This window comes from Corythoichthys intestinalis, chromosome 17 (genome assembly GCF_030265065.1).
Source record: "Corythoichthys intestinalis isolate RoL2023-P3 chromosome 17, ASM3026506v1, whole genome shotgun sequence".
In the NCBI taxonomy this organism is placed as follows: domain Eukaryota; kingdom Metazoa; phylum Chordata; class Actinopteri; order Syngnathiformes; family Syngnathidae; genus Corythoichthys; species Corythoichthys intestinalis.
Window position 1 is genome coordinate 2,466,920 of NC_080411.1, and position 13,752 is coordinate 2,480,671.

At 37.2% G+C, this 13,752-nt stretch overlaps 1 protein-coding gene across 1 annotated transcript; it reads left to right on the top strand.

The window, feature by feature from the left end:
* Positions 1–3,558: 3,558 nt before the first annotated feature.
* skp2 (S-phase kinase-associated protein 2, E3 ubiquitin protein ligase) lies at positions 3,559–12,577 on the top strand. Its single transcript, XM_057819386.1, has 10 exons — positions 3,559–3,718; positions 4,271–4,515; positions 4,574–4,685; positions 8,039–8,182; positions 8,851–8,985; positions 9,090–9,188; positions 9,269–9,396; positions 11,641–11,692; positions 11,818–11,925; positions 11,991–12,577. The coding sequence occupies exons 1-10, from the start codon at positions 3,705–3,707 to the stop codon at positions 12,205–12,207; spliced, it is 1,254 nt and encodes a 417-aa protein (XP_057675369.1). The 5' UTR covers positions 3,559–3,704; the 3' UTR covers positions 12,208–12,577.
* Positions 12,578–13,752: the final 1,175 nt, after the last annotated feature.

Consider the following 13,752-nt stretch of genomic DNA (forward strand, 5'->3'; position numbering starts at 1 on the left):
TGTTGTATTAAAGATGCAAAGACATGTCTAATCACTGCCAAAGTCTTAATATTCACATTTCACAAAAATTATTTTTTAAATTTATACTTGCCAATCATGACTGTGCATAAAAAATGTAAATTTTTAAATGCAATTCTGCTGATTAAATCTGCTGAGATCTGAGTTTGTGCCAATTTCTTTTCTACGCAACTATTTTTACATTATTTAGAAGAACTTGTACAGCAAATCATTGAGAACGCTTGAAACATTCCAATCTTTGATCCGAAGTCTCTGTTCATTTGTAAATGTGCACTACTAAGCTCTGAAGCCTCAAACCATTTTTCAAAGGGATATCGTTTCCAAACATGCAGCAATTTACGGTGATATGAAAAAGTATCTGAACCCTTTGGAATTTCTCACATTTCTGCATAAAATCATCAAATGTGATCTGATCTTTGTCAAAATCACACAGATGAAAATGCTGTCTGCTTTAACTAAAACCACCCAAACATTTCTAGATTTTTATACTCTAATGAGGATAGCATGCAAAAAATGACGGGGAGGGGGGTGGGGGCAAGTAAGTGAAACCTCTGCCTCAGGAGACTTAATGAGCAATTGAAACCAATTTTTACAAAACAATACAAGTCAGGCGTGTACCTAATCACTGATGAGTGGTTTAAAGCTGCCCTGCCCACTATAAAACACATAGTAAGAATTGTGTTAAGAAGTATTGTCTGATGTGCATCATGGCTAGGTCAAAAGAGCTGCCTGAAGACCTGCGATCAAGGATTGTTGAATTGTATAAAGCTGAGAAAGGATACAAAACCATCTCTAAAAATCTGGATGTTCATCAATCGACAGTCAGAGAAGTTGTCTACAAATGGAGCGAGTTTAGCACTGTCGCTCTTCTCCCTAAAAGTGGCCGTCCACCAAAGATGACGCCAAGAGTTCAGCGCAGAATACTGAGGTAAAAAAAGAACCCTGGAGCGTCTGCTAAAGACTTACAGAAATCACTGGCATGGTCCAATATCAACTCGATGGCCAAGAATGGTTGTTCATGGGAGGACTCCAAGGAGGAAGCCACCGCTATCTAAAAAGAACATTGTTGCTCGTTGAATGTTCGCAAAAATGCACTTGCCCACACCACAGAAGTTTTAGCAAAATATTCCGTAGACTGAGGAATCCAAAGTTGAATTGTTTGGGAGTAACACACAACGTCATGTGTGGAGGAAAAATGGAACAGCGCACCAACATCAACATCTCATCCCCACCGTGAAGCATGGTTGAGGGAGCATCATGATTTGGGGCTGTTTTGCTTACTCAGCGCCTGGACAACTTGCAATCATTAATGGAAGAATGATTTCAAAAGTTTAGCAGGAAAACCTGAGGCCGTCAGTCAGACAGTTAAAGCTAAAGAGAGGATGGATGCTGCAACAAGACGATGATCCAAAACACGGAAGTAAATCAACTTCAGAAATGTTTCAGAAGAACAAAATACACATTCTGGAATGGCCAAGTCAAAGTCCAGTCTTGAACCCCATTGAAATGCTGTGGCATAACCTAAAGACAGCGATTCATACCAGACATCCCAGGAATCTGACAGCAGTTTTGTTGAGAAGAATGGGCCAGGTTTAGTCCTGATCAATGTGCCGGGCTGATCTGCAGCTACAGGAAGCATCTGGTTGAAGTTATTGCTGCCAAAGGGGGGGTGTCACAAAATTTTTAATGTGATAGTTCACTTATTTTTCCCTCTTCTGTCATTTTATGCATACTATCCTCATTAAAATAATGAAAACCTATAAATGGTTGGTTGGTTTTAGTTGAAGCATACACTGTATTTTCATCTGTGTGATTTTGACAAAGATCACATTTGATGGCGATTTAAGCAGAAATGTGAGAAATTCCAAAAGGTTCAGATACTTTTCCACACCACTGCATTATCAAATATTGAATGGAAACATTACTTGGCTTTTGCCTTGAAAATATTAAGAAATAAAGTGAAAGAAATTGCACTCAAAATACTTCACAGGCGTTATCCTGTAAAAACAACAATGGTAAAAATTAATATTGATAAATTATGTTCCTTTTGGGTTGTGTTGACCTGAACAATTTTATCAACTCCAAAGTTGAGCCCTCAATTAAAAAAAAAATAGTTTTTAAACATAATTTGTTTGGCCTATCCGCCATTGAAGAACTAGAAATTGATAAAAGATATGAGGGTTATTTTAATTGTGGCAAAATTTCACATTCACTGTGTAAAATAAGTAAATCATAGACCAAATTTCCATGTTTTTGGAAAAATGTTTTCTTTATATTTGGAAGATTTAAGTTTCTCTTTGACCCCCAAGAAGCACCAAGACTTTGCAAACAATACAGCTTGTGTTAAAATTAGGGCTGTCAAAATGATCGCGTTAATGGGCGGTAATTAATTTTTCAAATTAATCACGTTAAAATATTTGACGCAATTAACGCACATGCCCGGTGTAGGCGCACTATCCTAGTCCCCTCACTATCCACTCGTGGGGGCCTGCGCTTGTCAGTGACGTTCCTTATTCTCGCTATATGAATATACAACTTTAGCATTCGTTAATAATACGCTCTGTGTGTAGTATCATCCATCGATTTTCCTTTTTAAATGAGCACTTTTAAGCGAACGCAAGAAGTAACAACGGGAACATTTTTAAACAGGCATTTCACGGGACAGCATTTCGACTCTTCGGCCAATCACGGGAGAGCATTTCGACTCTTCGGCCAATCATATAGCGAGAGCGAGTGGATAGTGAGGGGAAGAGGATAGTGAACCTACACCGGCTCAGATTAAAATGACAGCAGTGTAATGTCCGATTGTTACTTGTTATCTGTTTTTTGTTGTTTGGCGCCCTCTGCTGGCGCTTGGGTCCAAATGATTTTATTTTACAATGAGTGAGCATGGTGTAATTATTGACATCAAAAATGGCGAGCTACGAGTTTATTTTTTGATTGAAAATTTTACAAATTTTAATTGAAAAAAAACATCAAAAGGGGTTTTAATATAAAATTTCTATAACTTGTACTAACATTTATCTTTTAAGATCTACAAGTCTTTGCATGCATGGATTGCTTTAAGAGAATGTTAATAATGTTAATGCCATCTTGTTGATTTATTGTTATAATAAACAAATACAGTACTTATGTACCGTATGTTGAATGTATATATCCTTCTTGTGTCTTATCTTTCCATTCCAACAACATTTACATAAAAATTTACAAAATTTACAGAAAAATATGGCATATTTTATACATGGTTTGAATTGCGATTAATTACGATTAATTACGATTAATTAATTTTTAAGCTGTAATTAACTCGATTAAAAATTTTAATCGTTTGACAGCCCTAGTTAAAATTAAAAAAAAAACAGACTCTTTTATTTGTTATCATTTCTTAAATTTGCTGACTGTATGTGAAATGTTCACCCCATGTTTTTGAATTTGTATTTGTTGTGAATAAAGGTAAAATAATAATAATTGACAACGCGCATGCGCAGATGCTATGGCTATGCAGAAAGACGGCGGATGTAGAATACTCGCGGGGTAAGTGACGTCACGATGCAAGGCGCCCTGTAGCTGGCGGTGAGTTTAAAACCGTCCTAGTTTTTCTGAGCTACTGTCTGCACAAGTACTCCTCGCCAGTAAATGCTGTTTTCTGTTTGTGACAACTTTTTGTTCCCGAAGCCGAGGTTATCCCCATGCCACAAGACAGGTATAGTTACATTTATTCGTGCATGACTCAAAAAGTGGGTGCAATTCTTTTTACGCATTCCACCTTCGGTGAACGTAACATAACTTTCGGTTATGTAGTAGCTCTAAAATTAAGTTTCTCTGTTGCCAACACATTTTTAGATTGTAAGCCTGTATTGTTCGAAAGAAAACTGATTAATGTATGCTTAAAAATCGCAAAATACATCCACATTTGACTCTCCGCGTAAAACATACCGCGCTTTGTTATCAGCGAGCTACCAGCTCAATTCAAGTTGATCAAACCATAACTATCGAATAAAAAGTTGCCAATGTACTTATTATTCCTGTAACTTTCTCCGAAAGTTGTATCCGCTTGTGTTTTAGTGTTTAAGAGAACTTTTTCTGAATTTGCGCGGTCAAAATGTTGTCGCATGTCTCAATATGGCGGGCAAAGACTTGCAGGGAAATAGTTTCAACAGTGGCTCATCTTAAACAAGACACATGCACTCAAGTAAAATGTGATCAAAATTACCAGCACAAAACATAATTTTTGCTTTATTTTATGTCTATCCAGCACGCTCCTGCAGGATTTGCCCTGCGTCGACGTTCAACACTCGTTGTATTCCAAAGCGAAGAAGAGCAAGAAGTGGCAAACTTACCTGACTGAAGACTTGGACAGTGAATGCACCCCAAACGAACTCATTCCACAGTGGTCACCTGGCCCAAAACGCCAACGCATTGTATCTAAGGGCAAAGAAAATGACTGCAACAATTTTGTTATTTCTAAACGATCACGGAAGAGGAAAGACTCTCAACTGGGTAAGAACAAACTTTGTCTTATTGCTGGTCAACTACTGATGAATATGTCTTTCTGCAGGAATTTCATGGGACCACCTTCCAGATGAGTTGATCCTCAAGATTCTGTTTTTCCTGCCTCTGCAGGACCTTCTCAGGACATCGGTCATTTGCAGACGCTGGCATCGTTTGGCGTGAGTGATTGATCATTTAAGATGATAAAGTGATTGTCAAACTTTTTCACTTGAAGTAGAATACACAAAAACAGAGTAAACGAAGAAAACGTCTAGCGCCGTCAATGAGGTAATAGAGTACCTTGTAAGGCTTTAAAAAAATTTAAAAAAAAAAAAAAAAAATGTTTTTTTTTTTTTTTTTTTTTTTTTTGGCCATGTGGCATTTTTTTGTATGTGGCAAAAATGGATTAAAATTTGGACGTGCATAGCCTGACTTGGTTGCCAGTTGTATGTCAATGCACTGTAATGCTAAGTGGTTGGTCAAATATCACAGCCACGCATGTTTTTCTGCCATTTAAAATGAATGGAAAATTTGGACATGCATAGTCGTCAGTGGCATAGCCTGTCTTGGGTGTCAGCTGAATGTCAATGTGCGGTAATGCTAAGTGTATGGTCAAAAATCAGAGCCACACATGTTTTTCTTCCATTTAAAATGAATATAAAATTTGGACATGCATAGCCTGACTTGGGTGTCAGCTGAATGTCAATGTGCTCTGATGTAAAGTGTGTGGCCAAAAATCAAAGCCACACGTTTTTTTTTGCCATTTAAAATGAATGGAAAATTTGGATGTACATAACCGTCAATGGCATGGCCCTGCCTGGCCTTCAAAACTGCCATATACCCCCCCAAAAATGCCACATACCCCCAACCCCCCCAAAAAAGAAGAAAAAAATGTGGCAAAAAATGCCACATGGCAAAATCAGTTTTGCCACATGGCAAAAAAAATATGCCAGACAGCAAAATCAGTTTTGCCACATGGCAAAAAAATATGCCAGACGGCAAAATCAGTTTTGCAACATGGCAAAAAAAATGCCAGACGGCAAAATCAGTTTTGCCACATGACAAAATCAGTTTTGCCACATGGCAAAAAAATGCCACATGGCAAAATCAGTTTTGCCACATGGCAAAAAAATGTAGCAAAAAAATGCCGCGTCAAAATCTGTTGTCACATGGCAAAAAAAATGGAACTTGGCAAAATCAGTTTTGCCACATGGCAAAAAAATGCCAAATACCACTTTTGGTTCTCAGCTCTGCTGAGAAAACGGGCAAATTAACCCTGCTGAAATAGAGGAAAATAATTTTAAATATAACTGTATTGTACAGTATTCAATTAAAGCGTCATGCAAACAAAATTTCAAATATGGTTTAAATACTTATCGTTTTAATAAGGAGGTGGCTTGCATTTTGTGAGTGACAGTGCTCCTTGTCCATCGAGAAGGACACTCAGCTGACGACCGCCGGCGTGTCACACACCATGGTCAGTCACTTGAAATCTATCGACTCTAGTCACTTATTGATGACACTGCGCAAGGTAGACACAGGAACATTCAGGTCTTTGGAGATGGACTTGTAGCCTTGAGATTTGCCCATGCTTCCTCACAGTTTTGCTTCTCAAATCCTCAGACAGTTCTTTGTTCTTCTTTCTTTTCTCCATGCTCAATGTGATACACACAATGACACAGGACGGAGGTTGAGTCAACTTGAATCCATTTTAACTGGCAGCAAGTGTAATTTAGTTATTGCCACCACCTGTTATGTGCCACAAGTAAGTAAGAGGTGCTGTTAATTACACAAATTAGAGAAGCATCACATGATTTTTCAAAGGGTGCCAATACTTTAGTCCGGCCCATTTTTGGACTTTTGTGTAAAATGATCATGGTTTCATTTTCTTTTTCCATTCTCTTATGTGTTTTTTCATTGCAAGCAAAATAAATGAAGATATTATTACCAAAGCATTTAGAAATTGAGCATTATCTGACAGAATTGCAGGGGTGTCAATACTTTTGGCCAGCACTGTATATGAGACATTTTTAATCATATTGGCCTTTCAATGGGATATAGATAGGATTTTTGGACCCATGTAACGGCACCCATAGTGAGATCATATAGTGTTAGATACGCGCTTTAAATTGCGCTCCATGAAAGACTTTCTGGATTTCTCTGCACACGCTTCAGCGCAGTACATTATATCACTAATATCCAGTGTAGGCATGTGCCGGTATGAGATTTTGACGGTACGATAACCGTGAGCAAAAATACCGTGGTTTCACGGTATCACGGTATTGCAATTATAGCTCCAAAATGTGTTATTTTGAGATGTATGGGTTAAAAAAATAACTTTTTTTCCATTGAACAGGATTTTTTTATTTTTGAGAACATAGTTGCAAATTGGAACATGAATATATTGTTAAAATAAATAAAAGATCAATTAAAATAAATAAATAAATAAATAAAAATATAACTTATAGACTATACCCACAGCTCAAGTTGCTCAAGATTAGAACAAGAACAAAATAATTTCTATAAAAAAGTAAAAACACTTCTGAATAAAATTTTTAAAAATTTATACTGCATGACTTTTTTTTTTTTTTTTTTTTTTTTTTTTTTGAGGATGGAAAAGCTCAAGTGAAGTTTCACCATTTTCAGCCACTGTGTCAACTCTAGTCTACATGATGTCATGCCTTTGTGTTAAAAAGAACTTAAAGAATTCATAAGCTAAAAATGTATAAGTTAAAATGTAAATATTGTTGTGGAAAGATTTTATCTTAAAAAAAAAACAAAACAAAAAAAACATTGGGAGTGAGACCTTCCTTGATCCAGCGAACGTGGATTTGTGCTTAGGGCAAGAGCATCTTTCGCAATTAGCGATCTTTGATGCTATCCCCTTTTCCCCTTCATTCAAGCGAATCAAGCTTGTTTTCTCACTCTGCAGCTTTAACACTCGACAAAGTTGCTCTCCCAGCCAAGCCAAGGTTAACATTCGTATTTGTAAGCTTTTAGTTAGTTTGTATATCGAATTCGAAAGGAAAATGTGTGTTTTGTTTTTGGCGTTTTTCATGGTGCTAATCTGTTGAAGCTACTCACACATGGAAAAATACAATTGTACAACGTTTTAAATGTATTCATTTTGTATATTCCACTTACCATGATTTGAGAGCTCAATAAATTGAAGAAAAGAACGCCTCATGTCTGGAGTACGGTATTTGTTTTTGGGTTCGCTGGCTGTCTAGCCGATAGCGTCACTTTCATACACAGCAACAAAAGGGAGGGGGTGAGCGCTGCCGCGCCACGCCACTTCTGGCTGCATTTTTGACACATGAAAAATAGTGAATACCGTACGACGGTCTGACCGAAAATTTTAGTGGTTTTGAAACCGCGACGTTTTCACACCACGGTAAACCGTGAAACAGCACATGCCTAATCCAGTTGGAAAGCAATAATTACAGTATTAGGCAGTAATTTTTTTTTTTGGGGGGGGGGGCGGTCAGCCAACACTTGAAAAATCACTGATTTTTAGCTATGTGTCTTCTAGGTTTGATGAATCACTGTGGCAAAGTGTGGATCTGGTGGGGGTGACCAACATGGTTCCAGCACTGCAGCAGGTGTTGAAGACGGGGGTGCGCAGGTTACGCTGCCCTCACTCTTTTATAGACAATCTGCACTTTACGGGCATGTGGTGAGTTCAGGCAATAATGTGATTGATCTGAATAAAGTGAGTTACCAGGTTAGCTGGAATAGTTGTTAATCCTTCAATCATGCTGAGGGGTGTGACAATATGGTAATATTTCATTTTGTATTCCAATAGGTTATTGACATGCTCCCGCCAAGATTCGATATATATATATTTTTTTCCCCACTGTTTAATAAAGCAACCAGCAAAATGCTACCAAAATGTTCCAATAGAATAGTGTCTAGTCAGAGGCTAGAGGCTAGTCAGTTGTGGAAATTAGTCGCCTCCATGTGTAAACAAAGAAGAAAATTCCTGCGAATACAAAAAATATAATCTTGAATCCTTGAACAAATCACTCCTGAGACAATTTTTCCTGTTTGTATGCGGTATAGCTTTCGTAGATCTTCAAAAATCCAAGCTTAAATCTGACATGAGCGTGTGCCGTCTTCGGCTATTATTAAATGAAGCTCGGCCCCCTCTGATAAGGAGTGACGCAAAGAATGACCAAGTGTCAGGTCAATAGATTTTGAAGTCTATGCTATAGCATAAAGAAGAAAATAACTGCGATTTATAGTCCGAAAAATACGGTAGTTACTTTTATAAGATACTTTACATGTCTTTAAGTTATTCTGTAATCGACTCATAGTCGTCCACATTCTTTGTCTTGTTCTTAGCCCGCTGCAGATGACTGAAATGGACCTGTCCGGCTCCATCATCTCCACACGGACCCTTGAAGGCATCATCCGTCACTGTAATCTTTTAGAGTGTCTTAGCCTGGAAGGGCTGCAACTTTCTGACAACGTTGTCAGGTTAGTTCTCACCTCACTGTAACCACTTGAAATAGTAAATAGTTATCGGCACTTTTAGCTCTTTTTGGAATGACTGGACGTTGACGCTTGAATTTCTCTTGCAGCGGTCTGGCCCAGAATCCACTCCTACGGCAGCTCAACCTAAGTGGCTGCTCCAACTTTACTCCTGAGCCGCTCGCTGAACTGCTGCAGACCTGCTCCAGGTCCATTTCTCGTTTTTTCTTTTTTTCCCTTGACCCTAAGCACAACATCTAGATTGGCTTTTGTTGTTTCCTTCCTGCAGACTGGAACAGTTGAACATATCATGGTGCATCTTCACCAATAATCATGTGAAAAGTGTAGTCAATCACGTAAGCTCCACTGTTACGCACCTCAACCTCAGCGGATACAGAGAGAGCCTCACACTAGATGGTAAGTAGGAGACATCCGTCTAAACTTGAATCTTACACGAACCATTCATTTCACTTAATAAAATGTGAAATTAATTCAATATCTACAAAGCAGGGATTTAAGCATTTATTCACAATTTTCACCAGAAAAGCTCTGTTTTCATCGGGCGGTCACTAGCTACATTCACTAAATGATTAGCATTGTACTTCGACATATTTACGTAAAATAAATGCTTACTGCACGTGTTTTTTTGCTTTTAACCAAGAATCGAGACTGGTTTACGTCCATATGGTTAAAGAATTCGGTGATTTAAGCATTTATTTACAAGAATTTTCACTGGAAAAGCTCTGTTTACATCAGCCGGCCGCTAGCTACATTCAGTAACAGACCAGCATTGTATTTCGACATATTTACGTAAAATAAAGGCTAACTGCACGTTTTTTTGTTGTTTTTTTTGCTTTCATCCAAGAATTGAGACTGTTTTACCTCCATATCTTTAAAGAATTCAGGGATTTAGGCATTTATTCACAAGAATTTTCACCGGAAGAGCTCTGTTTACATCAGGCAGCCGCTAGCAACATTCACTAACAGACTAGCATTGAATTTCGACATATTTACATAAAAAAAACGCAAACTTTTTTTTTTTTTTTTTTTGCTTTTAACCAAGAATCGAGACTGTTATACGTCCATATCTATAAACAAATTAGGGATTTAAGTATTTATTCACAAGAATTTTCACCGGACAGACTAGCATTGTGCTTTGTCATATTTACGTAAAATTAATGCTTACTGCATTTTTTTTTTTTTTGCATTTAAACAAGAGTCAAGACTGTTTTACGTCCATATCTAAAATGAATTCGGGGATTTAAGCATTTTTTTTTTTTTTTTTTTTACAAGAATTTTTACTGGAAAAGCACCGTTTACATCGGGTGGCCACTAGCTACATTCACTAACAGACTAGCGTCGTACTTCGCCATATTTACATAAAATAAATGCTAACTGCACTTTTTTTTTTTTTTTGGTGCTTTTAACCAAGAATCGAGACCATTTAACGTCCATACCTATAATGAATTCGTGGATTTAAGCATTTATTCACAAGAATTTTCACCGGAAAAGCTCTGTTTATATCATGCGGCCGCTAGCCACATTCACTAACAGACTAGCGTCGTACTTCGCCATATTTACATAAGATAAATGCTAACTGCACGTTTTTTTTTTTTTTTTTTTTTTTTTTTTTTTTTTTTTGTGTGTGTGCTTTTAGCCAACAATCGAGACCGTTTAATGTCCATATCTATAAAGAATTTGGATATTTAAGCATTTATTCACAAGAATTTTCACTGGAAAAGCTCTGTTTACATCAGGCGGCCAGTAGCTACATTCACTAACAGACTAGCATTGTACTTCGAGACACATTTACGTCAAATGAATGCTTACTGCAGTTTTTTTTTTTTTTTTTTTTTTTGCTTTTAATCAAGAATTGAGACTGTTTTACGCCCATATCTATAAAGAAATCAGGGATTTAAGCATTTATTCACAAGAATTTTCACAGGAAAAGCTGTTTTTACATGAGGCACCCGCTAGCTTCATTCACTAACAGACTAGCGTTGTACTTCGACATATTTACGTAAAATGAATGCCTACTGCATGTTTTTTTTGTTTTTGTTTTTGTTTTTTTGTGCTTTTAATCAAGAATTGAGACTGTTTTACGTCAATATCTATAAAGAATTCAGGGATTTAAGCATTTATTCACAAGAATTTTCACCGGAAAAGCTCTGTTTACATCAGGCGGCCATGAATGCTTACTGCACATTTTTTTTTGCTTATAACCAAGAATCAAGACCGTTTTACATCCATATCTATAAAGAATTCAGATATTTAAGCATTTAGTCACAAGGAAAAGCTGTTTACATCAGGTGGCCGCTAGCTACATTCACTAACAAAAAATGCTAACTGTCGACGGTTTTCCGTCCATATTAATAAGGAATTCAGGAATTTAAGCATTTATTCACAAGAATTTTCAACGAAAAAAGCTCTTTGTCTGTGATTCCACTCGGTCAGCTTTGACGGCCTCGCCAACAAAGCAGGCTTGCTATTTATCGGCTCCGTGTCCCGTCAATACATTATGAAGTCTATGCACATAGAATGAAATATTTCAGTGTGGTTCCACTTCTCCACTCATTTTTTCCTCTTCTTTTTCTGTTTCTTTGCTGAATTCAGAAATATAGTACTAAGTGTTCTCTGAAATGATACATTTCTCTATTCTAGATGTGAAGGTCCTGGTTACGAGATGTCCTAATATTCATGCTTTAGATTTGAGGTAAGTTTTCGTTCGTGGTGGGAATTCTTCACAAGAATGCGCATTTATACAAATTTATTCAGATCAGACTCAGTGAAGATGTAGTTATGTCAAGTTGACTCTTTTTGTGTTTTACATTGTTGCAGTGACAGCACGCAGCTGATGTCCGATTGCTTCCCCGTGCTCTGTGAGCTTAAACATCTGCTGCATCTGTCCTTGAGCCGCTGCTATCACATTCACATTGCTGCACTCACGTAGGTTTCACCGGCTTTAGCTTGTTTTAAGCCACCACTCCAACTCACTTGAGTTCCGTTTACAGTAACCTCAGGACGACATTTCCCACGCTGCATTACCTGGATGTATTCGGTTTGGTAAATGAAAGCCACTTGTCTTCCTTGAGGAAGGAAAGCCCCGGCATTTGCATCAACTCCTTGCCGTTCTCTGCTATCGCACGACCCACGCCTGCCAATATCATTGGAAACGTTGGCAGCCACAGCATGTGGAACAGGAAAGTTCGACTGAGGTTCAGGTTATAGGGATTTTCAAATTTGACCCCAGTTAGTGCAGTTGTAGTATGTTAAAATCAAGGTCAAATGTGTTCATACGAAACCAACATTTTTAGGTTGGTTAGGAAAATCATTCTACCTAAGTGGTGTTAGGAAACTTTTAATGGTACATTGAATCTGTTCAGAGGTTAATATAAACATGTCAGTGAGGTGCTAAATGTAACCTTTGCATGCCTTTCAATATTTGTCAGTTTATACATTTTATAAGCAGTGTTACTGATGTTGAGATTGTATTTTTCTACATTAGCGCAAGTCGAGGTGTAAGATGTAGACACCGAACATTCAATTCCTACGAGAATGTGTTCAACATGTTCATAACACGACCAGGTTTAAGGAACAATGAGGTCTATTTTTTTTTTCCATGTACGTCCTGTTTTAGTTTGAAAGAGAAATTTACATTCAATTTGAATACAGAGTAAACCGCCAAGTACTGAAACCTTAATTTATCAGTATAAACATGCCAATACGGAGCCCCTAAAGGGACATTTAAAAAAAAATACATTACAGCAATCTGGTAAACATTAACATTATATAGCATTTTAAGCTAATAGGCGTTTGCTATACAAGTTAGCAAATTGTTGTAAACATTAGCATTTGAGCTAGCGGACTTTTGTTACATAAATTAGCCAATTGTTGCATTGGCTAACAAATGCCCGCTAGCTTAGATGCTATTTAATGCTAAATGGACTTTTGCTATACAAGATAGCAAATTGTTGTAAGTAATTGCTTATATGCTATATAATGCTAAATGGACTTTTGCTATACAAGCTAGTAAATTGTTTTAAACATTAGCATTATATAGCATTTAAGCTAACGGACTTTTGCTACGCAAATTAGCTAATTATTGCATTGGCTAACTATCATAGTAAAAGTCCGCTATTATATAGCATTTAAGCTAGAGAAGTTTTGCTATGCAAATTAGCCAATTGCATTGCTCTGGCTAACTTGCATAGCAAAAGTCATCTAGCTTAAATGCTATATAATGCTGAACTGACTTTAGCTAAACAAAATGGCAAATTGTTGTCAACATTAGCATTTAAGCTAATGGCCTTTTGTTACGCAAATTAGCCAAATGTTGCTTTGGCTAACTTGCATAGCAAAAGTCCGCTAACTTAAATGCTATATAATGCTAAACGGACTTTTGGTGTACAAGATGGCAAATTGTTGCAAACATTAGCAATATATAGCTTTTAAGCTGGCGGACTTTTGTTGTGCAAGTTAGCCAATGCAACAACTGGCTAATTTGCGTAACAAAAGTCCACTAGCTTAAATGCTGATGTTTACTACAATTTGCCATCTTGTATACCTAAAGTCAATTCAACAATATATAGCATTTAAGCTAGCTGTGTTTTGCTAGTATGCAAGTTAGCCTGAGCAATGCAACTTGCATAGCAAAAGTCCTCTAGCTTAAATGCTATATAATAGGGGACTTTTGCTATGATAGTTAGCCAATGCAAAAACTGGCTAATTTGTGTAACAAAAGTTTGCTAGCTTAAATGCTATACAATGCTAAAC

Coding starts and splice junctions, on each gene's coding strand:
- skp2 (XM_057819386.1), top strand. Junction 4,516..4,573: donor GAGGAAAGACTCTCAACTGG/GTAAGAACAAAC, acceptor GTCTTTCTGCAG/GAATTTCATGGGACCACCTT. Junction 11,693..11,817: donor ATTCATGCTTTAGATTTGAG/GTAAGTTTTCGT, acceptor ACATTGTTGCAG/TGACAGCACGCAGCTGATGT.